The sequence below is a fragment of the Crinia signifera genome, chromosome 1 (genome assembly GCF_055691185.1).
Source record: "Crinia signifera chromosome 1, ASM5569118v1, whole genome shotgun sequence".
Taxonomy (NCBI): Eukaryota; Metazoa; Chordata; class Amphibia; order Anura; family Myobatrachidae; genus Crinia; species Crinia signifera.
This window is the reverse complement of record NC_139217.1, coordinates 391,437,891-391,461,653: the sequence shown is the minus strand read 5'-3', so window position 1 is coordinate 391,461,653 and position 23,763 is coordinate 391,437,891. Positions and strand designations below refer to the sequence as shown.

Below are 23,763 nucleotides of genomic sequence, written 5' to 3'. Positions count from 1 at the left end.
CACTTTAAAAACGGTATATTGCCGTTTTTTTACCGTTTTAAAACAGTAATGTGTGCGGTCTGAAAGGTGCAGGACCACTTAACCGGTTAGAAAAAAACGTTTTTTCTAACCGGTTAAAATGCAGGGTCCTACCCGTTTCAGAACCGGTATTTTAGGTTCAAAATCGGTTCTGAAACGGTATTTAGGACCCAGCCAATGAGCTGGGTCCTAAATTCAGCACAGTGAATACTTAATGAGCGCTCATTAAGTATTCACAGCACTGGAGCCCCCCGCGCGCGTGTCGACACCCCCCGCGCACGTGTCGACGCCCCCCGCGTGTCGGCGCCCCGTGTCGACTTACCCCGTGCCGGTATCTCCGTTGTGGTTCCCGGCACTGCAGCTCAGTATGCTCGGAAAGCACTTATGAAAAAAGTGTCTTTCAGAAAATGGCTGCCCCCATACGAAAGACAGTTTTTTTAAACTGGGTTTCCTATGGGGCAGCCATTTTCTGGAAGACACTTTTTTCATAAGTGCTTTCCGAGCATACTGAGCTGCAGTGCCGGGATCCACAACGGAGATACCGGCACGGGGTAAGTCGACACGGGGGGGTCGACATGCGCGGGGGGCGTCGACATGCGCAGGGGGCGTCGACACGCTCTCGGCCGACACGCGCGAGGGGGGGGGGAGCTGCACGGAGGGGAGGGCTGAAGGCTGCACTGGCTTTGACCCTGTATTTGGAAAGTTTCCAAAAACGGGTCTGCCAGTGTCAAAAAATCGGCACTTAAACGGTAATATACCGTTTAAGTGCTGCGGTGTGAAAGGGGTTTTATCTGGCAGACCCGTTTTTGGAAACGTTTCCAAATACAGGGTCAAAGCCAGAGATGCGGTCTGAAAGCAGCATTAATGTATGATTACCATCACCTGTGGTGAAGCACCTTTCTTCTTAGTTAACCTGTTCAAAAACACTGTAATCATACATTAAGAGGAAAGTCCAGAAGCAGAGCATTTTGTCCCTCCTGGCATGGGTCATGTTGGGAGGTATGGCCTGTGCAATTTAATTCTTGGGTTGGTCTCTGCATTTCTGGTGTGAAAGGGGTATTAGTGCAAGTTTGCATTTAACCAAACTTTTTTTTATTGGCCACCCAAAAACATTTTTTACTTTTTTTTTTTTTTGGTACAGTAGATTCAAAATTAGTGTTATCTATGACATGAAGTTTATTTCTTGTCTGGTAGTTGGGGAGGCGTTCCAATAACCAGCAACGAGAACCTGGTGGTAGAACCCAAACTTCTGTATAGGCTTCATAAAATAGGTGACGGCAGTCTTGCTTAGAGCCAAATAAACAATGATTTCAAAACAAATACTTACAATTTTCACAATGATACTTTCTCATCTGCTGGAGCTTGATAGATAGGTAGGTGTTTGTCAAGTACATAGGGGGAGGGGCCTGTTTGTCAAAGCCTGCACTACAATAAGTAAATCATAGCATCCTAAATTCTTATAATCTAGGTTTGGTTACCTTGTATTATTAGAAGGATGGGCGAACATGGGGTTTATGTAATAACCTGCGTGTTGCAGTCTGTGCGGGATTCCAGCGAATACTGTATGCCCATATTTTAAAACTGCAGTAAATACGGGCAACCAGGTTTGCCTTGTAATTGATTGCCACTTTAAAAATACTGGCATACTTGCCAGACTCCCGCACAGCGTGCATTTTGCTGGCTATTATATTACATGGGTGCGGATTATTAGATAGACAGTGTTTATACAGTCAATAGGTCTACTCCAAAAGGTAGACATGACTTTTTCTGATGTGAATATACAACATATGACAACACATGACATGGACCCCAATTAGTGTAGCACTTGGCTCGGTGCGCTCACCATGCCTCGGTGCCTCGCTACACTTGGCACACTATTAAATTCTCCCTCTATGCTGACTTTGGATGGTAAGAACAAGGTGGATAAAAAAAAAATCATGGAAAACTCATGTTGACCTTGTGTCATGTGTCTGCCTTTTAAATGGCGATCTTTTGGGGTAGACCTATTCACTATCTACAGTATCTTGACACTGTAGATCTATCAGCCGGAACCTATATTACAAAGCCCCCCTAGTCTTTCTTGAAGTGCCATCAACTGCTATTTCAGGTATCCGGATGGCGCACAGACCATGTCAAGTTTGACGCATGGAAATGTTAACATGAGTTTTTCACAATTTAAAAAATATATAAATGTTTGGCTTTGTCATGCTTTACCATCCACATACTGTAGACTCAGATTGGGAATGGTAAAGTGTGCCGAGCTGTAGCAGAAGGGGGCAACTGGCCTGGAGCATGGTGAGCCATTTGATTGTACGCGCTGCACTAATTGGGGGTCCACATGCTCAAGTGTCGATACTGAACCTGAATAAACCTGAAGAACTCATGTTGACATTTGTCACTGTTGACCTAGTGTACTGTATGTCGACCTTGTGTAAATGTGAGCCTAGTGCTTGTTGACGTTTTGACTGTATACCTAGACGTGATCTGTGAGCTAATCCAAACTCGCTATTTCACTGGTCTGGGGGATAATATACACAATTGCAGATTTTTACCCACTGTTGCTATGTGATATTTCCATTCTACATCCATTCCCTCTCTCTGTATTCCCTACCAGGTATATTTACATTTTTACCCTGGTCTTTGTCGGAGAGGTAATTCCCTCTGGGCGTGGTCCATAAAATATCTGGCATAATACTTTTGAAAGAAGTGACCGCTTTCACTTAAAGTTAGGCTATGCTTCTTGATCGATCATGTTAAGACCTTGTTGCCTTTAAACATATCAGATGTGTGTTAGAAGGGGGGGGGGGGGTGGTATTACCATGATGTGAGACTTTTAGTTCCACACAGAAAAGAAAGATCGAAAATACAGGTACATACGCCAAAAACGAACTAAACTCTGCAATTTAACATGGAGAAAAATTGAGGTTCTTGGCGTAATTTGTGGCAAAAAAATATAGGCCCACCTAAAAAGGCCACGTAAGGGTCCCTAGCTTTCTTAAGGTTAAGAAAACAGGAACATTTGTAGCGTTTGGTTTATTTGATAGTTAAATGGATGTTTAAAAACTATGAGACTTGGGGCCATAGGATAATAGCTGCTGATTTGACAAAAGTGGCAACTTTTTGGAGAGTTTGCTGCTGGATGTGCATTTTTTTCTTTGTTAATTTACTGCTTTAAACAGTATGAAATATTGTTGCTTTCACCAAATCCAACGATATTACATTTTGCCCTTCTAACAGCTGTAGATTGCGCAATTAATGCAGACCACCTGTTGGACAAGGGGAGTAGTGTGGCTAGGTGCGATGAAATATCAGGAACGAAAAATGGCAGTTTTTCCCATTGTTTCACAGATAAAAAATTTTTTACGGGCATCCAATTAGATCTTTCATTTAAAAAAAAAAAAAAAACTTTTTTTTTATTTTTGCGTAAACACACAGGTTCAAGGAAACCTGTGCGTTTTTGCCACGACAGCTCCGTAAAGAACTTCAGCCAATCAAATCATGGATTTTGATTGGCCTACCTGAGGCAGGTGAAACAAAATTCCCTAATAAGCTATGGCTCGTGTAGGATAGCCCATGGCAATAACATTATCCGTGATCACAGATAATTGGATAACCACTAAAGCTCCCTACATGCTATACCACCTGCACCGCGGCTGATATTAATGATATTGGCCACGCGAGGACGATATTGTGCATACATAGTGTTCATTCTAGCACCTGCCATCTTTGAAAACCCATGCAGTTCCTCTTCCCTGCCTGGGATGTCGCTGTCTGCTGCAGTGCTTCTAGTACAGTGATCTGTATATCAGCACTGATATGCAAACCAGACCTGTGCTAGAAACACCACAGCAGACAACGACACCCCAGGCAGGGAACAGGAACTGCATGGGTTTTCAAAGATAGCGGGTGCTAGAATGAACACTACATACACATCCGCGGCTGCTGGGCAGGCAAGGAAGGGGTGGTCATTAATGATGCGTAGGAGCACGCCTCATTAACTATATGGAGTGTATATACTAGGGCCCTTCTGAACAATATATTTTAAGAAACAGTGTAGTGTGTATAGCAGCTTTAAAGAGGGCTTCCTACTTTTTTTTTTTTTTTTTTTTATTAAGTACATTTTGGGACCTGTCACCAGCTGTTCCCAAATATATGTGTTTGAAATAGAAACATTTTTCAGGAGGAAGAAGCAGCTGGAGACAGGTCCTGTATGCCGGGGTTTGTACAGAATAAATGGTTTTCATTGAATACATTTCTAAAAGGAAAATAAATAAATGAACTCTACTATTAGCAATTGAATTCCTGAAATGCCAGCAATATGCTGTTCCAGAATAGTACATAAAGAGATGCGAGGGCAAACTTGCGATGTCCCTGCCATGGCAATTGGCTGGTATACCTTGCTTAAATATATGAAATAGTCATCATTCCGATCCTGGAAGTAATGAATGCTCTGATTTACTACTGTTAAATAGCCAGACTGTTTGGTGAATGTATGTGTCCTAAACATGGTTGCCTGTACGTACTTCTGCTGAGCACTATGTTTGTCTGTAGTTTACAATGGGATATGGCCCAACACTGGAAGGGTGTTCGATTTCTGAATAATGTATTGCACAGTCCTAACTTGATTACTCACTTTCATGGGAATGGTTGGAGGAAAATGTATGCGTGTTGAGAAACACATGATGCAAATAACTCATATTTTACATTTTCTCGTTTCCCACACATGGGCGTAATATTGCCCATAGTTTGCTGTGTAATGTGTTTTGACCCTAGTTGTGGTCAGTTTATGGGATTCCAGTTAAAAGTGTTATAGAAACAATGAATTAATTGGCTGTGCAGATGGAGTGTTGGTTTGAGAACACATCTTTCTGAATTAAGGCTAGGGTACTTGTGTATTATAGTTGCGCCCCCGATGTACATCGTACGATGAACGCATCGCATGCCATGTACCCGATGGCATGCGACGCGATTTTGACCCCCTATACGATGAAAAATCGTATAAGCACCATAAAGGGTGCTTTTGAGCACCCTAATGGGTGCTTACAATGTTAAATGCACCCCCACGCCACCCCCCCACTATAAACGTGAACCCGAAGCGTAGCGAGCCCACGAGGGGCGGCGGTACGCGTCCTACGACCTTTTCATACCCCCACTATCCACGTCGGGGTGGAGTTGAGAATAGAATAGTGTGGCGAGCCACCGAGCCCGAAGCGTGGCGAGCGGATGCGGATACCTTCACAGGTAAATGCGTCCCTTCGCGTGCTTCACAGGTATACGCGTCCCCTCGCGGGGCTCTCTGCGCTCGTCACGCTTCGGGCTCGCTGCGCTCGCCACACTATTCTATTCTCAACTCCACGCCAACGTGGATAGTGGGGGTATGAAAATGTCGTAGGACGCGTACCGCCACCCCTCGCGGGCTCGCTGCGCTCGCCACGCTTCGGGTTCACGTTTATAGTGGGGGGGTGGCGTGGGGGTGCATTTAACATTGTAAGCACCCATTAGGGTGCTTAACATTGTATAAGCACCCATTAGGGTGCTTATACAATGTTTAATCGCATCGCATCACATCGTATGGCATTGTATGCCATGTACAATGGCATACAATTTGAAAATTGTATGCCATCGTACACTATCGAAAGAGATCGCGTCGCATCGCATACCATTGTATGCGTTATGGTACGCGATGCGATGGGCGCCGCCAAAATACACAAGTACCAAGGCTAGTTAAGGGTTGGTAATGTACAGTAAATTACGATCTCCATTTTTATGATGGGTATTATAGAAACTGCCACAGCATTTAGTGTTCTTTATAGCACCCTGCACCTTTCATAACCCGTGCAGTTCCTCTTCCTTGCCTTGGGTGTCTTGCTCTCTGCTGTGGTGTTTCTAGCACAGTCTAATGTACTGTAGATCTAAATACAGACCAGACTGTACTAGAAGCGCCAAAGCAGACAGGGACACCCCAGGCAGGAAAGGGGAACAGCATGGGTTTTGAAGGGTGCAGGGAGCTAGAATGAACACTATTTGTACAAGACATTGCAGTTTTGTTATGCTGTAGGTTGTCAATGACCTCCTTTACTACCATGAAATGATCGGATGGACCCAGTGGTCTGAGATGTAATACTTCTATTTTTCCATGTTACAGTGATTTGTTACTTTGTAAGCTCCCATGCACTAAATGATCTCCCTTCATAATAATGGTATATTGGTGGGGGTCTGTCTCCTGTGTGCAGTGGCAACCACATGCTTGTCTAGATTATGCCCATCATCCTAATGTTGCAGAACTGTACAAAGAGGTGTGCTGGTATTGGTAACATAAAACTGAATGCAGATCCTCTGGAGATCTGTACCCAGAACCCAGTTTATATAGTAACACTGTTCTTCGGTGGTCATTTCTAAAGGCATTGTCGTGGTGACAAAGGAGGGAAAAAGCAGTCTAGTTGTACGAAATTACTTATTGTGAAAATCCTAATACCTGTGTTTTGAAGATTGTAACAAGTAGCCAAGTTGAAGTGGGACCATCATTTTTATTGTTACTTTGCTTAAAAAAACATTAGGGGCCCCGCACACAGGTCCGATTTGACTTGGTTTCATGTGATCTGACAGATCAGATGGAAACTGGCCACATTGGATGTGTTTTGACATCCGATCCAATGCACGGCCCTGTGCTCAGTGGATCCAGAGATCATATGTGCTACACATATAATCTTCGGATTCAGCCCCCTCCCAGCGTTGGGCAGCCGGGTCGCATGTGAAGGTCCCAAGCAGCTCATAGGGTCACATGTTGCTGCAGGAAGTCTCAGCAGTGTATGGCCACCTTAAAAGTATATTTAACCTACAGTATTGGTTCCTTTTTCTGGCTAACCATAGTCTTCTAAAATCTTGATGTTTCTCTGTAAGTTACACAACTATTTGGTGTCAATCCTGTTCCTGCTACAGGGGAGCAAGTCAATGCACCCTATGGAAATTGCAGGGCTTTGTGATGCATGAAATCCAAATGAATTCTGACAGACCAGTTTTCCACTTATATGCGGCCGTGAATCCAACACGCGTGACCTGATAAGTTGCTGATGGAATGTTTCCTTGTTTATTGTTATGCTGTCATGATTAGGAAATGGAAAGTGCTGACACGTTATGCTGTTTCCTTTTTTGTTTTCACTGTCAGAAATGGCAACTTTTACTGCAGAATTGTGTATGCTGATGTCTGTTTTCTTGTTTTTAGTCCAGCCCGTCTTCTCCTGAGCCTGCCAGTCTTCCCACAGAAGATATCAGTACAAATTCTAATGGCCCTAAACCCACTGAAGTGGATCTCAGTGATGACAGAGAAGATCTTTTTGCTGGTAATGATTATTGCAGGGTTTGGCATTTGTTTCACCTAAAATGTTTTCTTCTTCTAAACTCTAATAATAAAGAGAATCTGAGGTAATAATTGGAATGTAACCAGAGTCCTTTGTGTACCTTTAATAGTTTTAGCCAACATGAGTGATTCCATGTAGGGGAAATAAAGTGAACCTCTTGAATAATGAAGTCATATGCAGGGGATAGTTTCAGTAAGATGATTGATATTTAATCTGGTGAATGTATGGCTCCCTTTCAGCCTGAACATAATGGGGGGGATTTCAGTATATGCAGGGGATAGTTTCAGTAAGATGATTGATATTTAATCTGGTGAATGTATGGCTCCCTTTCAGCCTGAACATAATGGGGGGGATTTCAGTATGAAGGAATGGATGCAATTTGTCATTCCGGGACAGCACATTATGGGACAGATGTATTAAGCCTGGAGAACAGAGAAACCGGAGATAAAGCACCAGCCAATGAACTGTTGCCGGGTGAGCGCAGGAGCCGGACGGAGTCTGGATGGGGTGGGAGGGTGCGGACAGTTCCGTATAAGCTGCTGCTGCTGCTCACCTGGCGCCGTCCTCCCTGCCTCAATCCAGCATCTTTTCAAATCTGATTGAGATTGCCGGAAACATGGCCAAAACCTTTCGGATTTAGCTGTGTTTCCTTCATAAGCAGGTGGATTACTGTCAATCCACCTGGTTTTCGGCAGGTCGGAAAAAAAAAAAAAACCTGCTAGCATTGAATAGATCGGAACACCTTCCAATCTATTCATGCCGTCTTTTCGGCAAGATGGCAGTTTGACATGCATTGAATATACACCTTTATCTCCCGTTTCTCTTTTCTCCAGGCTTACTACATCTGCCCCCTTGTCTGCTGGCATCTCAAGTTTTTCCCAATCTTGTGGCAAACCATTTAGAAATCAAGTTCTGGAGGATGTGTAACACTCCATATTGGATTGTCAGTGCTTTCTGAGGTCTCAAAGAACTCGGGGTTTCTATCATTTTCAGATATCTTTTGCATGATCTAATGCAGTGGTACTCAAAGTTGTCCCTTAGGACCCCAGGCAGTTCATGTTTTCCAAGTCCTCTCTAAGCTATTAAAACCTGACAGTTGGTACCTTACCTGTACACCTGGCAATGACTTTATAAAGAAGCTAATATATAAATATTGTCTAATTCTGTTGTTCCAAACCTACATTGAATTTTGGTTTAATATAAACTAAGCTGTTTATATAAAACAGTACAAAAACGCCATTAAATTGAAGTTGCTGTATAGAATTGGCCCACAGATACTATAAAGCCATTGTAAGGCAAGACCATGGAGTAAAACCATTTGGATGTACAATTTACTGCGTAAAGAAAAAAACTAACTTTTGGGTATAATGACTTATTTGAAGGTAAGTTCATTTGAGGGGTGTTTTACACTTAAATATAAAAAATAGGCAAATTTGTTTGACAATGCAAAATTACTTGCAATAAGGAACACTAATGAAGAGAAACAATCCGGGAGTTGTTGGGGGGTTGTTTGTCCTTATATAAAAGTTTCCTCTTTATTGGATTTGTATCTTCGATCCAACGGTCTTTGTTCTTCATGCAATATCCACCAACATTTCCCTGGTGTCTTAGCTGCAACTTCCCTTTAACAAAAGCAGAGCAAGCTGTGGATGCTCTCTATCCCTGGGTTACATAGTAATCCTCAGCGATTATTGGAAAGAGGTGTTTAAATTTTCACTTACATGCCAAAGTGCATTCTGTGAAGTTTGGACCCCAGCCATGTCCCATCATGTGTAGCTGAGCATTGTGTGTGAGAGATTATGTAGTTGTGTAGTGTTTATTTTATTTTTTTTGTCATTATGACCTTTTTTTGTGCATCGTAAATTGCCATTTCTGGATGTGGGAGTGAATAAGCGGCTGTTAGATCTAATTCTGCTGTCTTTATGCAGTACTGAATATACTACGTATTACATGTCCCAAATCTCAATTTGTTATTAGTATTATATAGTGGTTCTGTTTGTTTGTTGTTGAGTACAGTTTTTGTTGATTACTATCCTTATTATATTTACTCAATACAGAAATATTGTAACTATGGCTGTAAACCGCACTTTTTAAGGGGCATACACCCGATTTGAATGTATTTATTTAGGTGTATTAACCCCTTCACGACATTTGACGTATATATACGTCATGGTCGGGAAGTACTTCCCGACCGTTGACGTATATATACGTCATGACTTCTAACTGTCACTGCGTCTAGAGACGCAGTGACAGTTAGGTGATGTCTGCTGTCCCTGACAGCAGACATCCCCCCTCGTCGCCCAGGGGGGGCAGGGGTGCCCCCCCCGGTCGGCGATCGCTGTGATTGGCTGTTCAAATCTGAACAGTCAATCACAGCGTTTCCTGTGTTACCGGCGGCTAAGCCGCTCGGTAACACAGAAAACGGTGGTGATCGGTGCAGCACCGATCACCACCGAGCGGCAGCACCCCCCTCCCACCCGCCGGGCACTCACCCGGCAGCAGCAGCAGCTCCAGCGGCTCCACCGCTACGTCCGGAGCGCACGCTGCGCTCCCCTCCTCCCCCCTCCCCCCCGCAGCAGCAGCAGCAGCAGCTGGAAAAGTTAAAAATAAATTAAAATTAAAAAATGTGCAAATGTGTGTGTATATATATATATATATATATATATATATATATATATATATATATATATATATATATATATATATATATATATATATATATATATATATATATATATATATATATATATATATATATATATATATATATATATATACACACATATATATATATATATATATATATATATGTGTGTGTATATATATGTGTGTATATATATATATATATATATATATATACACACACATATATATATATATATATATATATATGTGTGTGTGTGTGCGTATACCGCACCGATCACCAACGATCGCCAGCCCCCCCCCCCCTCCCACCCGGCAGCCCCCCTCCCTCCCACCCACCCGGCTGCCGCAGCGCCAGCACCCCTCCCACCCCCCCGCCAGCCGCAGCGCCAGCCCCCCTCCCAAAGCTGGTGACCAAAATGGGGTCACTTGTGGGGGGGTTCCACTGTATTGGTGCTTCGGGGGTCTTGCTAATGCGACATAGCACCCGCCATTCATTCCACCACCAAAAATCACTCCTTCCCTTCTGAGTCCTGCCATGCACCCAACTGGTATTTTTTGGTCACATGTGAGGCATTGCCGTACCCGGGAGAAATTGGGGCACAGATTTTGGGGTGCTTTGTCTCCTTCATTCCTTGTGAAAATTAAAAATTTTGAGCCAGAACTGCATTTTTGTGTAAAAAATTACATTTTTTTACACAAAAATGCAGATCTGGCTCAAAATTTTTCATTTTCACAAGGAATGAAGGAGACAAAGCACCCCAAAATCTGTGCCCCAATTTCTCCCGGGTACGGCAATGCCTCACATGTGACCAAAAAATACCAGTTGGGTGCATGGCAGGACTCAGAAGGGAAGGAGTGATTTTTGGATTTTGCAGCACAGATTCTGGTTGAATGACCCCCGAAACACCCATACAGTGGAACCCCCCCACAAGTGACCCCATTTTGCAAACTACACCCCTCAGGGAATTCATCTAGGGGTATAGAGTACATTTCAAACCCCCCGGGGTTTCACCAATTTTGATACAACTGAGCTGTGAAAATGAAAAATTATTTTTTTTCATTTTCACTGCCCAGTTGTACCACAATTGGTGAAACCCCTGGGGGTTTGAAATGTACACTATACCCCTAGATGAATTCCCTGAAGGGTGTAGTTTGCAAAATGGGGTCACTTGTGGGGGGGTACCTAACTTTTAGCATCTTATGGTGCCTAGAAACCTACATGGTGCCTAAAAAATAATCTCATAAAAAGGAGGCTCCAAAATCAAGTAGGTGCTCCTTCTATTATGAAGCCTGTGGTTTGGTCACCGTGCACACTAGGGCCACATATAGGATATTTATGAAAACCAAAGAATTGGGGGAATCAATTTTTAGTCACATTTCTCTAGTAAAATCTACTGTGTTCCTTAGAAAAATGTATTAAAATTGCAAATCTGCAAAAAAAATGAAATTTGGAAATTTCACCTACACTTTCTTTTAATTCCTGTGAAACACCTAAAGGGTTAACAAACTTCCAAAATGCTGTTTTGAATACTGTGAGGGGTGCAGTTTTTGAAATGGCATCATTTATGGGGGTGTCTCACATACAAGTCACTCAAAGTCACATCATAACTGACCTGGTCCCTAAAAAAATCAGAGTTTGAAATTTTCTTGAAAATTTGAGAATTTGCTATTCATATTTTAAGCCTCCTAGTGTCCAAAAAAATGAAAATGAGGTTGAAATAATGATGGCAACATAAAGTAGACATATGGTCTATGTTAGTTATTCACTATTTTGAGTGGTAAGATTATTTGTCTCACAAGCAGAAAATTTAACATTTTGCAAATCGCAAAATTTTCCATTTTTTTACGACATTTTGGTATTTTTCACAAAAAAACACAGACTGTATCGACGAAAATTTACCACTAACTTGAAGTACAATGTGTCACGAGAAAACAATCTCAAAATCACTGGGATAAGTAAAAGCAAAAAAAAGTTATCCCCACTTAAGTGATACATGCCAGATTTGAAAAAAAGGGCTCTGTCAGGAAGGCAAAAACTGGCTCTGTCATGAAGGGGTTAAGACACATTTACATGCTCTGTTTCTGTCTGTCATTCTGATGGTCGGAGAGAGTTAGATTTGGGTGAGTTATTTTGTTTATGTGCAGGCTAAATAGTGTCCATTTTATTTTTACACTGCAATTCAGATTTCAGATTGAAAACACCCCACCCATACACACTGGGCGATTTTAAACTGAAAGGCGCTCAAAACACCAAGTTTGAATGGCTTTCAGCTCAGAGCTGCCCAGTATGTATGGCCCAGCGATGAGCGGTGATGTGCGCTCTCCTCCCCCAGCAGTGACAGCGGTCATTGCTGTGCATACACGCTGGGAATAATTGGCCAGTGTGTATGGGCCTTATCACTCTCTGCATATGTGACATTTGCGCCACTTGTAGTGCACATGGTTTTGTCCATTTGCAAACAATATTTGCCCTGCGATCAGGTCTGAATTAGGCCCATGTGCTGGCAGGAGCATATGCATTTGCTTTATGTGAACTGTAGGAAGTCTGCACGTTAAGAAAGATGCATTCTGGTAGGCTCTGAATGGTCACATGACCTCTTACTGCAGCTAATTAGCATTTTGGTATAAGATAAATTCAAGGCTATATAAAACAGTACAGTTTTGCTAAAAATGTGTTAACTTATTTGTATATATATTTACAGCATAGTGTAGTGTGTGTGTGTATATATACATTGTGATAAGATATGTATGAGTGATCTGGTCACTAAATACTGTAAATAACTGGAGAAGTCACTTTTTTATACTATCTAATTGGTTTTGTGTTGTAGAAGCTACAGATGAAGTCTCCCTGGATAGTCCTGAGAGGGAGCTTATACTGTCCTCAGAACCCAGCCCTGCTATCACTCCTGTAACACCCACATCACTCATTACTCCACGTATGGAAGCTATTAATATTTCTGCACCTGTTATTTATGATCGCTCAAGAGATGAGGTATGTTCAGTGCTCACAGTAAATCTTGGTTATACATTTTGGTGGTCTTGTGGTGAAAGTCTAATGTATGTTAAACCATTCTATGTAATGTCAAAATCCCATCATTGGTGAGTTAAAACTAATGTCCAACTTGTCATTTTAATAGCAAAGCATCTAGTATGACATATGTATGCTATAACTCTAGAGTCTAGACTGTAGAATGGGTTCAAATAATTCAATAACCAATCATAAGTTAAATATCAAAATGCTGTTACTCATTAAACTGGTATGCTTAGTCTAATCATCGTATAATGTCAAAGTATTTTGTCCTATTCCCAGGCACCAGGATTTATGGTCATATTGGCCTCGCACGTGGGTGGGGACAGTGCAGGGGGTTCGTGGTTGAGAAATGACTGTGCAATAGCTGATAGCAAGCATTTACATTAGTCTTCTAAGGGTATATGCCCATGAAGCCGATAATCAGATTATTATTGCGGTGTGCAGTAAGCTGCAGGCCACATATGCTGCGATGGCAGCTAATCAGTTTGTGGCTGAAATACGGTTTTGTGGTCCGTAATAACTTTGAAGTGCTTCTTACTGTAACCAAATTTGTTTACACAGATTGAAGAGGAAGCAAATGGAGATTTCTTTGATGTTGAAATTGGTGTTTCAGACCCAGAAAAAGTTGGTAAGTACTTAGTGAAATGAAAGCATTTGAATATGCTGCCATTAGCACATGTTTCTCCGGAAAACAGATGTGACCTGCCTTGTATATTCAACTGAAATGATGGATCTGTCCATTTTCTTTTACATGGTTAAGACTTCTGTAGTATTGCCGTGATTGCTCTCCCATTTAGATATATTTTTAGGTTTATTAGGCTTCTTGTGATAGAATAGAATTGATCTAGCAACCTACATATTGAACAGTAGAAGTGGGTGCTTTCTCTATAAATGTGTTCCATTTTTTATTTTAGGGGATGGAATGAATGCTTACATGGCATACAGAGTAACCACCAAGGTTCGTCCCAATGTTATTTTCCATCTTTAACTGTAGATATCCTAAATGATTACTGTATGGATTACCTTGTATAAGATTCTAAAACTTGGCACCATAATATGCAATCATTCTTTATCCATTTGTAAACGAAGACTGCCACACTAATGCTATAAACTGTTAAACCTTGTTTTACTGGCTTACCCATATGGGTTACACCGCATTCTGTAGGGGCAGGGAGACCTGGTCACACTCCTCTGCAGTTCCAGTGCATGCACTGAGAGGTATAAGTACAAAATAAGGGTGTGCCACTTTCCCCAGCATCCAATGCTAGGCAGTCCTGTTTGCTTGATGGTAACTGCTAATATCGCAAAACTTTTTTTTTATATATTGATAATTTTTTAGCTTTGTAGGAAACTACCATGTATCAAATCACACTTCCCCATGTACATCTTATTACACAGTATTAGAACAAAGGGTTGTCATACGCATTTAGGGATGTTACATTTTCAATACATGAGAGAATCTTGCTGTCTAGTTTGTCTGACCAGCACGGTGATCCCAACCCAATTTTGTATTCGCAACTCTAATCAGCGAGCCTGTGGAATTTTGTTAATTAGTCATTTTGGCTGCTCATTGATATAATGGTGATAATCTAGGTGCACAGATGATTAACATGTAATGGTGAATTATTAATGTTTATATAACCATTATCTTGGAGGCACTGCTTTTATTATATGGAGGGTTTGATGACAATTTATATGTGTATGTATTTTTTTCTCCTGTAGACCTCTCTGTCTATGTTCAGCAACAATGAATTCTCTGTGAAGAGAAGGTTTAGTGACTTCCTTGGCCTTCATAGTAAACTAGCAGCAAAATACATGCACATTGGATATATTGTTCCTCCAGCTCCAGAGAAAAGTATTGTAGGTAAGATTTGACCTTTGTGGAATCCCAGAACATTCCTCCAAGTTTCTTGTGAACAGTAACCCTGCAGAAATTCACTTTTTACATTCATAGTTCATGGGTAGAATTTTTTTTTTTTTTTTCAAAAATACTGTGTTTTTCTTCAGGCAGGAAACTGTTGGATTGTCATGGGAAGTAGATAAGCCACTCAAACAATGTAGAGGATAAAAAAGGAGCTAACAGACCTGTATTACACAATAAAGTCACTTGAAAGGAAAAGGAAGACGCTGCAGGAAATTGAGATTGCTGTATTTACAGAATAATACTAGTACACAGAAGTGACTCCAACACACTGATGTGGGGGACGGGATTTTGCTTGCAGTATATTAGAGCCCAGTGGAAGGCTGCCAGTTTAAGATTTTAAAAAAGTTGCATTTTTGAAACTATTACTAAAAGGTATTGGGGGAAATTTGCTAAGATGGGATTTCTATTTCACATGGGATGTTGCAATGGGCAACCAATCAGGTACTACCGGTATCTATTATCTTCTAAAAGGTACTAAATAAAGAAGTGGATTCTAATTGGTTGCCTAAAGCAACATCCCATGTAAAACAGAATTCCCATCTTAGTAAATTTCCCCCATTGTGTTCCATTCTGCACATCTGATTTATTATTAATATAAAATAATATATTACACAGAACATTTCATGACTCTTGTCTTATGCCTATAATAAAAATGTATTTTAAGGACATAGGTTTGTCCCTTGAGGCTAATAAATTGTCCCATTGAAAAAACATTTTTTCAGTTAATATACCGCAAAGTGTTGAATTTCAACATAGTTAAAAAAGAGACACTTTTGTAGAGATTCATTACCAAATCTAAATATTTGCACTGAATTTTCAGTTATTCAAGCTATAAGTATTGCCTAAAATGATTATTTGTAATATTTTAATTAAAGGTATGACTAAAGTCAAGGTAGGAAAAGAAGACTCTTCGTCTAATGAATTTGTACCAAATCTAGATATTTGCACTGAATTTTCAGTTATTCAAGCTATAAGTATTGCCTAAAATGATTATTTGTAATATTTTTATTAAAGGTATGACTAAAGTCAAGGTAGGAAAAGAAGACTCTTCGTCTAATGAATTTGTTGAAAAGAGAAGAGCTGCATTAGAAAGGTAAAGGTTTTCCTTCATTGTCTTCTCAGAAATGTAAATGTGTTTGTCCTTGCAATACAGATGTTGTGCAGATAAAATTGCCTTTGTGATTTGCTGCCATTATGTATCTAATGCAGTTATGATTATTTAGGCATACCATCATTTCTGCAAACCCCGTTTCCATTTTTGCTGCTTGGGTGTTTTTTTCTTTCTTTTTTTCTTCAATTTGAAGGTAATCGCTCTCCTCTTTCACTCTCCCCTATCCCCTCTGTCACCCTCCCTCCTCAGCCGCCTCATCTTTCTCTCTGCACAGACTTTGTGCTGTGCTATGGGATACCCACAGGAGCGCGCATCTCATCGCACTGACCTGTGGCACCGTGTATGGGCACCTTTGCTCTTGCTTAAAAGGGTGTGGTATAGCGCGGCAACTTCTCATTAGTCCAACGTCGAAATCCCATCTCCTGGGACTCAGACAGAGGTGTGAGCACAACAAAGCCCCTTGCTCGCCACCTATTCTACTCTCCCTCTATGGGGGTCGGGCCACTGTCAGTCGGGATCTCGACTGTCTGAGTTTTAACTGTTGGGATTTCGACATAGGTGAAATGACTGTCAGAATCCCGACTGTCAGGAGACCATCCAGCGCCTGCTTGTAACCCAATCCCTTTACTTTGCTCTTCCCTCTTTCTCTGACACCCTACCTCTTGCATCTCCTTCTCTCAATCCCTCTTTTTCCAAGAAGCCCTTGCTCCTCTTTTTCTCTGACTGTTTCCCCAACACCTCTTTGACTCTCACTCCAGTCACTCTTTCTTCTGGACGACCGTACCCCCCCAGGAGGCATTGTAGTTGGACATGGGGGTAGCTCATAAGCATAATATGCGATGGGACCCAGAAACAGTGGAGTAGGACCTCAAGTTAATAAAGTGAGGGGTCCCTGGGACCCACACATTTTTTTTCACTGAGCGCTATCACTGGAAGACTATAGCTTGTTAAATGCTAATTATGCACCCTTTTATGGGCTATCGACTATCACTCTAAAATCTAACATTTGGAAACCCCAATGCAGAAATCCTGCATTTACCACCATGCACCACTCTACTAACTTTTTACTTAACCGCTTAAGGGGGTTATCCAACTAGCCCCAATGGTTTTTCTACTGAAAAAAACAAAAAACGGTTCATGATTATTATCAGGCTATACAATTAGAGCCCATTTTTCCAGACAAAAAAGGTTGATTTTAATTAGTGACAATTTCAGTAAGTGAATGGTAGTGATCTACGTTGCACACAGTGGCCAAAGACGGTACTGCAGTAGCTGTGTTGTCAAAGAGGGGATATCATTTGTTTATTACCCACTGATTTCCCATCTAAAATGACAGGAGATTGCAGGGGGATATTCATTTGTTGCCTTTTATTGTGCTTATTCTGGTTTGGTAAAGCTGGCCAAAGTACTAGGTGCAAAGCGAAAAGTTCCATTTGAACGCTCCAGCAGGTGACTCTTCCCTCATTTCAGTTTGCCACCCATGGGGTGCGAGCTAAAGTGTAGGCTCTGGTAGCTAGCTGATCAATGGAATAACTCCACTGTTCCCCACCTGCTGGCGATAAATTTAATTGCCCCCATCCTAATAGAAGGCTTCAGGAAAGCATTGCAGCTGATTCTTCACATATGTCCTTGTCCCCATCTCATCCTTAATGTTCCTCTTCACCTGCTTCCATTAATCATTGGTATTCTGGGCAAGTTTTTCCCCCATGAGTGCCTCTGCTCCTTGCTTCGCCATGTTAATCGATCATCTCCCCTCCTCAAATGTACCTCTGCCTCCTTCCTCCCTATGTGCACCTTCATCTCCCCTCCCCATATGCACCTCTGCCGCTTGCCTCACCATGCATCCCTGACTCCTCTCCCCATTAGTGCCACTGCCTTATACCTCCCCATGTTCACAGATCATCTCCACTCCCCATATGTGCCCCAGATCTCTGCCTCCCTATGTGTACCTCTGGCCTCTTCCTCCCTGTGTGCACCTTCATCTCCCCTCCCCATATGCACCGCTGCCGCTTGCCTCACCATGCATCCCTGACTCCTCTCCCCATTAGTGCCACTGCCTTATACCTCCCCATGTTCACAGATCATCTCCACTCCCCATATGTGCCCCAGATCTCTGCCTCCCTATGTGTACCTCTGGCCTCTTCCTCCCTGTGTGTTCCTGTAACCCACTTTCCCCATGTGGTTCTTTGACCCCCTCCCCATCTGTAACTTTGCCTCGACCATCATCCCTTCTGTGCCTTTTGCTCTCTCTCCAATGCTGGTAGCTGCTGTAGCATGGAGATTAATCTGTCAATAGGGAGCCTGAGCAGTGCTGATTTTAGTGAAGCATGTAATAAAAAAATAAAAAAAACACAATCTAAGAGCTGGGAAGATCAAAGGCGCATGCTTTGTCAGCCGGTATGAGAGTAAAACTACAGATAGAGCCATCCTCATCTAGCCCTTAAATAGGATTAAGTGAGCCAGAGCTGTCAGACTTAATGCTATGCTAATCCCCTATTGTATTGTATCGCAGCTGAGAACAGTAGGCCTTGGTGAGCCATGGCTATTCAGAGATGGCTAGCTGAAGAAGACTCTATCAGTAGGCTTGCCTATAGTAAATGCATCTGTTGTGGAGTCTACACGTCTGTGTTTTTTTTTTTTTTTTTTGAGGCGCTGTTTAATTAAAATGTAAATATTGTATTACCGTTCTGCCTAGATGGAAAGCGAATATGGGATGTACCATAAGGGATGCATCCCATGTCGCTCTATTGCACCATGCATCAGCAAGTGTGTATGCTTTCGCCAATGCAGGGTCCCCTCGCCCTTGGATTGGCCGAGTACATACTTTGTCTAGTCTGTGCCTAGCATCATCTTAGCGATGTCCGTTTGAAAGAGATGCAATACAGGGATCCCCCATTATTTTATATATAGCGAGCGAGATATGGTTCCTGTGTTGCCATGAAAGGGACATCTAGGCACAGCATTTGGGTAAATGCTGATGTGATCTGTTTTGGGGCTGGTGTAAACTTTTTTTTTTTTTTTCTAGTTTCAAAATGAATCTAGTCAATACTGGGCGGATACAGGAATAAATGACAGGGGGGGCACCATGACAGGAAAAAAGGAGGGGGTGGGGGGTTGCACGCAGAAGGCAAGCATGACATTAGGAAATTGGGCTTGGTCTTGCAACAAAGGTGTGGCTTCTCAACAAGGGGCATGACCCCAAAGAGAATGTAGTATCTGTATTAAGGAAAGAGGATGATGCCTTGGAGAGGCAGAGGGTGACAGTACAGAGGATCAAGGGAGGATAGTGACACAGGGGAAAGGCAGAGGGTGAGGCAATGGGTGATAGGGAGATGCAATGGATGAAACCTGGGAATAGGCGACAGTGCGAGAAAGTGGGTGATGCCAGGGGAAGAAATGTGTGATGTAGGGGATGATGGGAAGAAGCAGAGGGAGTCAGGTAGATATAGTGGGAAATGGAGAGGAAAAGGGTGATGGTAGAGGATGACAGGCAGATAGTGAGTGACTAGGGAGGCAGCCAGTGATGTGGTTGGTAGAGAGGCCGAGGTGACAGAAAGGAGAAGAGATTGTCTGAGAGATAGTGGGTGACATGGAAGTAGTGGGTGACAGAGAGAAGCAATGGGTAACTGGCATATAGTGGGTGACTGGGGAGGCAGCAGGTGACGTGGGTCGAAGAGAGGAAGGGATGACACTGAAGGGAATAGGGTGACTGAGGTAGTTGATAACATGGAGGCAGTGGGTGCCATGGAGATAGTAGGTGACAGGGAGAGCGTGGGTGACACAGAAAGGGAAAGGGTGATAAGAAAGATAGGTGACAGGGAGGGGGAAGGCTAACACGGAGATAGGGAGATAGTGGATGAAATGGAAAGGGTGACCGTGAGATAGTGGGTGACATGGAGAGAAGGGTGACAGGAAAATATTGGAAGACAGTGAGTGACATGAAAAGGGTGACGGGGAAATGAAAGCAGTGGGTGGCACGGAGAGGGAAAGGGTGACGAAGACAGGGAGGAAGATAAAGGGACAGATAGAGATAGCAGCAGTCTTCTAACTCACCTTCTGGTCCTTCTGTATTGAATAATTCTCGTATCATGCCTCTGTTCCTAACTGCACCACCTCCCCTCACAGCGACAACGCCACTATATCCCCTCCCCCACCCACTCCAGACTCCACTTCACCCCCCCTCCCCTCAGCAGCAACGTCTATCTCTGCCCTCACCCGCTCCAGTAATCAATAAAATAAAAATCTTAATGACATATCCGCCACTGGTCAATAAAATAGTAACTTGTAAAGAGTTAGGGTGCAGAGGTTGGGTTGAAAAAAAAAAAAAAAGCGCTGGACATACACTAGTGCGATTTGGGCACTCTTCACCTCATTCCGACAGATCGGGCCGAGATATCGGGTGAACAGTGTCTAACCTCAGATTCTGATATGATGCGCGGCCCCTTGCGCATCAGATCGGATCCGGAGACTGCAAGTGCTGCATGAAAGATGTACTTGCCCGGGGTTGCATACGATACATCATATGGTAAAGGTCCGCACATAATGTATCGTGTAGGGCCCAGCCACCGCAGAGCACAGTGGCATTTGCTGAGGTATAGTATGCGAGGCTGTGTGCGATACCTTGGATAAATGTGTGACCAGCTCTTGAGTAAAAGAGTAACATGGAGTCAAATGGCAGAATGGACTATGAAGCACAGCTATGGACTATGAAGCACAGCTTTTATTTGCTTCTTCTGAGGTTGGGGGGGGGGGGGGGGGGGGGGGGGGGAGGTGGTTGTTCATATTTAATTTATTTTAGTACCTCTGTACTAGCCTATGAACCTTAATAGCATTGGACCACATTTTATTATGTATTGTGGTGTTATATTAAATGTATCTACTTATCTTTAGATATCTACAACGAACAGTCAAACATCCCACTCTGTTGCAAGATCCTGATGTCAGGCAGTTCTTGGAAAGCTCTGAGGTACTTTTTTAAATGTAATTTGTGCATACCATAAATGTGTTTTACCTGTGTATTTTTAATTAGAACTCCGCTGGTCTGTGTTAGGGTTCTTCAACCAGTTTTAGAATGTACTGCTTGCGGTTGGTTAAACTTTTTTTTACCAGCTACTTTTTTCTTTATAAATATTAATCTGTACATCCTATGTTTAGCAGTCACCTGAGCCTGTGTGATGTATATGTGTACAATCAAACAAACCTACCTGGTCAGTCTAGCATTTATAACAATCTCGCAGGATACATTCACTAGGTCGACATGACTGAAGGTCAACATGGGGTTTTTCACTTTCTTTTTGCCGACATGTGCCAACAGGCTGTATTTCTTCCCCACCATCCACTAGCTCATGGTAGGAGAATAAAATAATGTGCCGAGTGTAGCAAGGAACCGTGCCCGATCCTAGCAAGCGCAGCGAGGCAACTGGGACTGAAATGTCAATTGTTTCTTGTTCTACTCGTGCCATGCACTGTGCCTGAAGCATGGGGAGCGCAGTGACATTTTGATTAAAAAAAAGGACCTTTTTGACTGGCAACCTTCCTCATGTCGACCTAATGTTTGTGTTGACCGAATGACCCTGTCTACCTTCAGTCACTATTACTTAAAAATGTCTGCTACCACCAAGATTTGTTTCAAGAGCAGAGACTTTTATCCAACGATCCATTGGTTTCTCTCAGCCTTATCTTAACTAAGCTCTCACAACTACAGTGGGGATCGAAACTTTGGGCACCCCAGGCAAAAATTCATTTTAATGTGCAAAAATAAGCCAAGGAAAGATGGAAAAATCTCCAAAAGGCATCAAATTACAGATTAGACATTCTTATAACATGTCAAAAAAAGTTTGATTTTATTTCCATCATTTACACTTTCAAAATAACAGAAAACAAAAAATGGCGTCTGCAAAAGTTTGGGCACCCTGCAGAGTTCATACCTTGTACTGCCCCCTTTGGCAAGTATCACAGCTTGTAAACACTTTTTGTAGCCAGCCAAGAGTTTCAATTCTTGTTTGAGGCCCATTCTTCCTTACAAAAGTTCCTTGAGATTCCTGGGCTGTCTGTGGCGCACTGTTTTTTTAAGGTCTATCCATAGATTTTCAATTATGTTTACGTCAGGAGATTGTGAAGGCCATGTCAAAACCTTCAGTCTACGCCTCTTGATGTAATCCACGTGGATTTTGAGGTGTGTTTAGGATCATTATCCATTTGTAGAAGCCAGCCTCTCTTTAACTTCAGCTTTTTCACAGATGGCATCAAGTAAGTGTCCAAAATTTGCTGGAATCTTATTGAATCCATTTTTCCTTCTACTCATGAAATGTTCACTGCACCACTGGCTGCAATACAACCCCAAAGCATGATTGATCCACTCCCATGCTTAACAGTTGGACAGAGGTTCTTTTCATTAAATTTGGTGCCCTTCCTTCTCCAAACGTACCTTTGCTCATTCCGGCCAAAAAGTCCTATTTTAACCTCATCGGTCCACAGAACTTGATTCCAAAATGTATCAGGCTAGTCTATATGTTCATTTGCAAACTTCAAACGCTGATTTTTGTGGTGAGGATTTAGAAGAGGTTTTCTTCTGATGACTCTTCCATGAAGACCATATTTGTACAAGTATCTCTTTACAGTGGAATAGTGTATCATATCTCCAGTGTCTGCCAGATCTTCCTGGAGGGATTATGCAGTCAAACGTGGATTTTGACTTGCTTTTCTCACAATCCTGCGAGCTGTTCTGTCTGATATTTTTCTTGGTCTTCCAGATCTTGCTTTAACTTCCACTGTTCCTGATGACTGCCATTTCTTAATTACATTCCAAACAGAGGATATGGGCATCTGATAACGCTTTGCTATCTTCTTATAGCCTTCTCCTGCTTTGTGAGCGTTAACTTTTCTCAGTTTCAGTGTTCTACACAACTGCTTAGAGGAACCCATGGTGCTGATAGTGGGGCAAGGTCAGATGAGTCTGGGCTTTTAAAACCTATGAGATTGACATCACCTGGTCTTTCCAGAGGATGATTGAGAACAATCCATGACGCTGCCAGGTCTCAGCTGTCCAAAAGGGGCGGTGTATGCTATAAACTCTGCAGGGTGCCCAAAATTTTGCAGACGCCATTTTTGTTTTCTGTTATTTTTGAAAGTGTAAATGATGGAAATAAAATCAAACTTTTTTTTGACATGTTATAAGAATGTCTAATCTGTCATTTGATGCCTTTTGGAGATTTTTCCATCTTTTCTTGGCTTCTTTTTGCACATTAAATTTTTTTGCCTGGGGTGCCCAAACTTTCGCTCCCCACTGTATTTGATGGAATTATCATAGGCCAAAATGTGTATCCTTTCTAACACCAAGCTGCTTCTTTCACATGAAGTCGTCCTAGAACAGACAAACTTATATGATGTTTGATATGTGGGAAGGAAGCTTTAGTATATATTATACAATAACAATGAATGAAATGGCATGCAAATATAGTGTGCCGTAGCTCCTTATCAAGTACATTAATAACGGAACATTATGGGCTACTAACGTTTGACCAGATGACGTCACTCAGCCTGGTGATATCAGATTTTTTACACTGATAGAAAAAAGGCTGGTTACTCATCCCTGAGTAACCGCACTGTTTATTCTCCTCTCACTGGTTTACATACCCCAAAAATATTTTTAAATGCAATTTATTTTAGATAGTAT

At 42.2% G+C, this 23,763-nt stretch overlaps 1 protein-coding gene across 1 annotated transcript in view; it reads left to right on the top strand.

Annotated features, from left to right (window-relative positions):
• The window catches only part of SNX2 (sorting nexin 2), a 54,783-nt gene that overhangs the window by 11,436 nt on the left and 19,584 nt on the right, over positions 1 to 23,763 (top strand). The window contains exons 2-8 of the mRNA XM_083151586.1: positions 7,241 to 7,358; positions 12,851 to 13,014; positions 13,615 to 13,681; positions 13,968 to 14,011; positions 14,776 to 14,917; positions 15,992 to 16,070; positions 20,979 to 21,054. Of these exons, the coding sequence (XP_083007712.1) occupies positions 7,241 to 7,358; positions 12,851 to 13,014; positions 13,615 to 13,681; positions 13,968 to 14,011; positions 14,776 to 14,917; positions 15,992 to 16,070; positions 20,979 to 21,054 (690 nt within the window). The remainder of the gene's footprint in view (positions 1 to 7,240; positions 7,359 to 12,850; positions 13,015 to 13,614; positions 13,682 to 13,967; positions 14,012 to 14,775; positions 14,918 to 15,991; positions 16,071 to 20,978; positions 21,055 to 23,763) is intronic.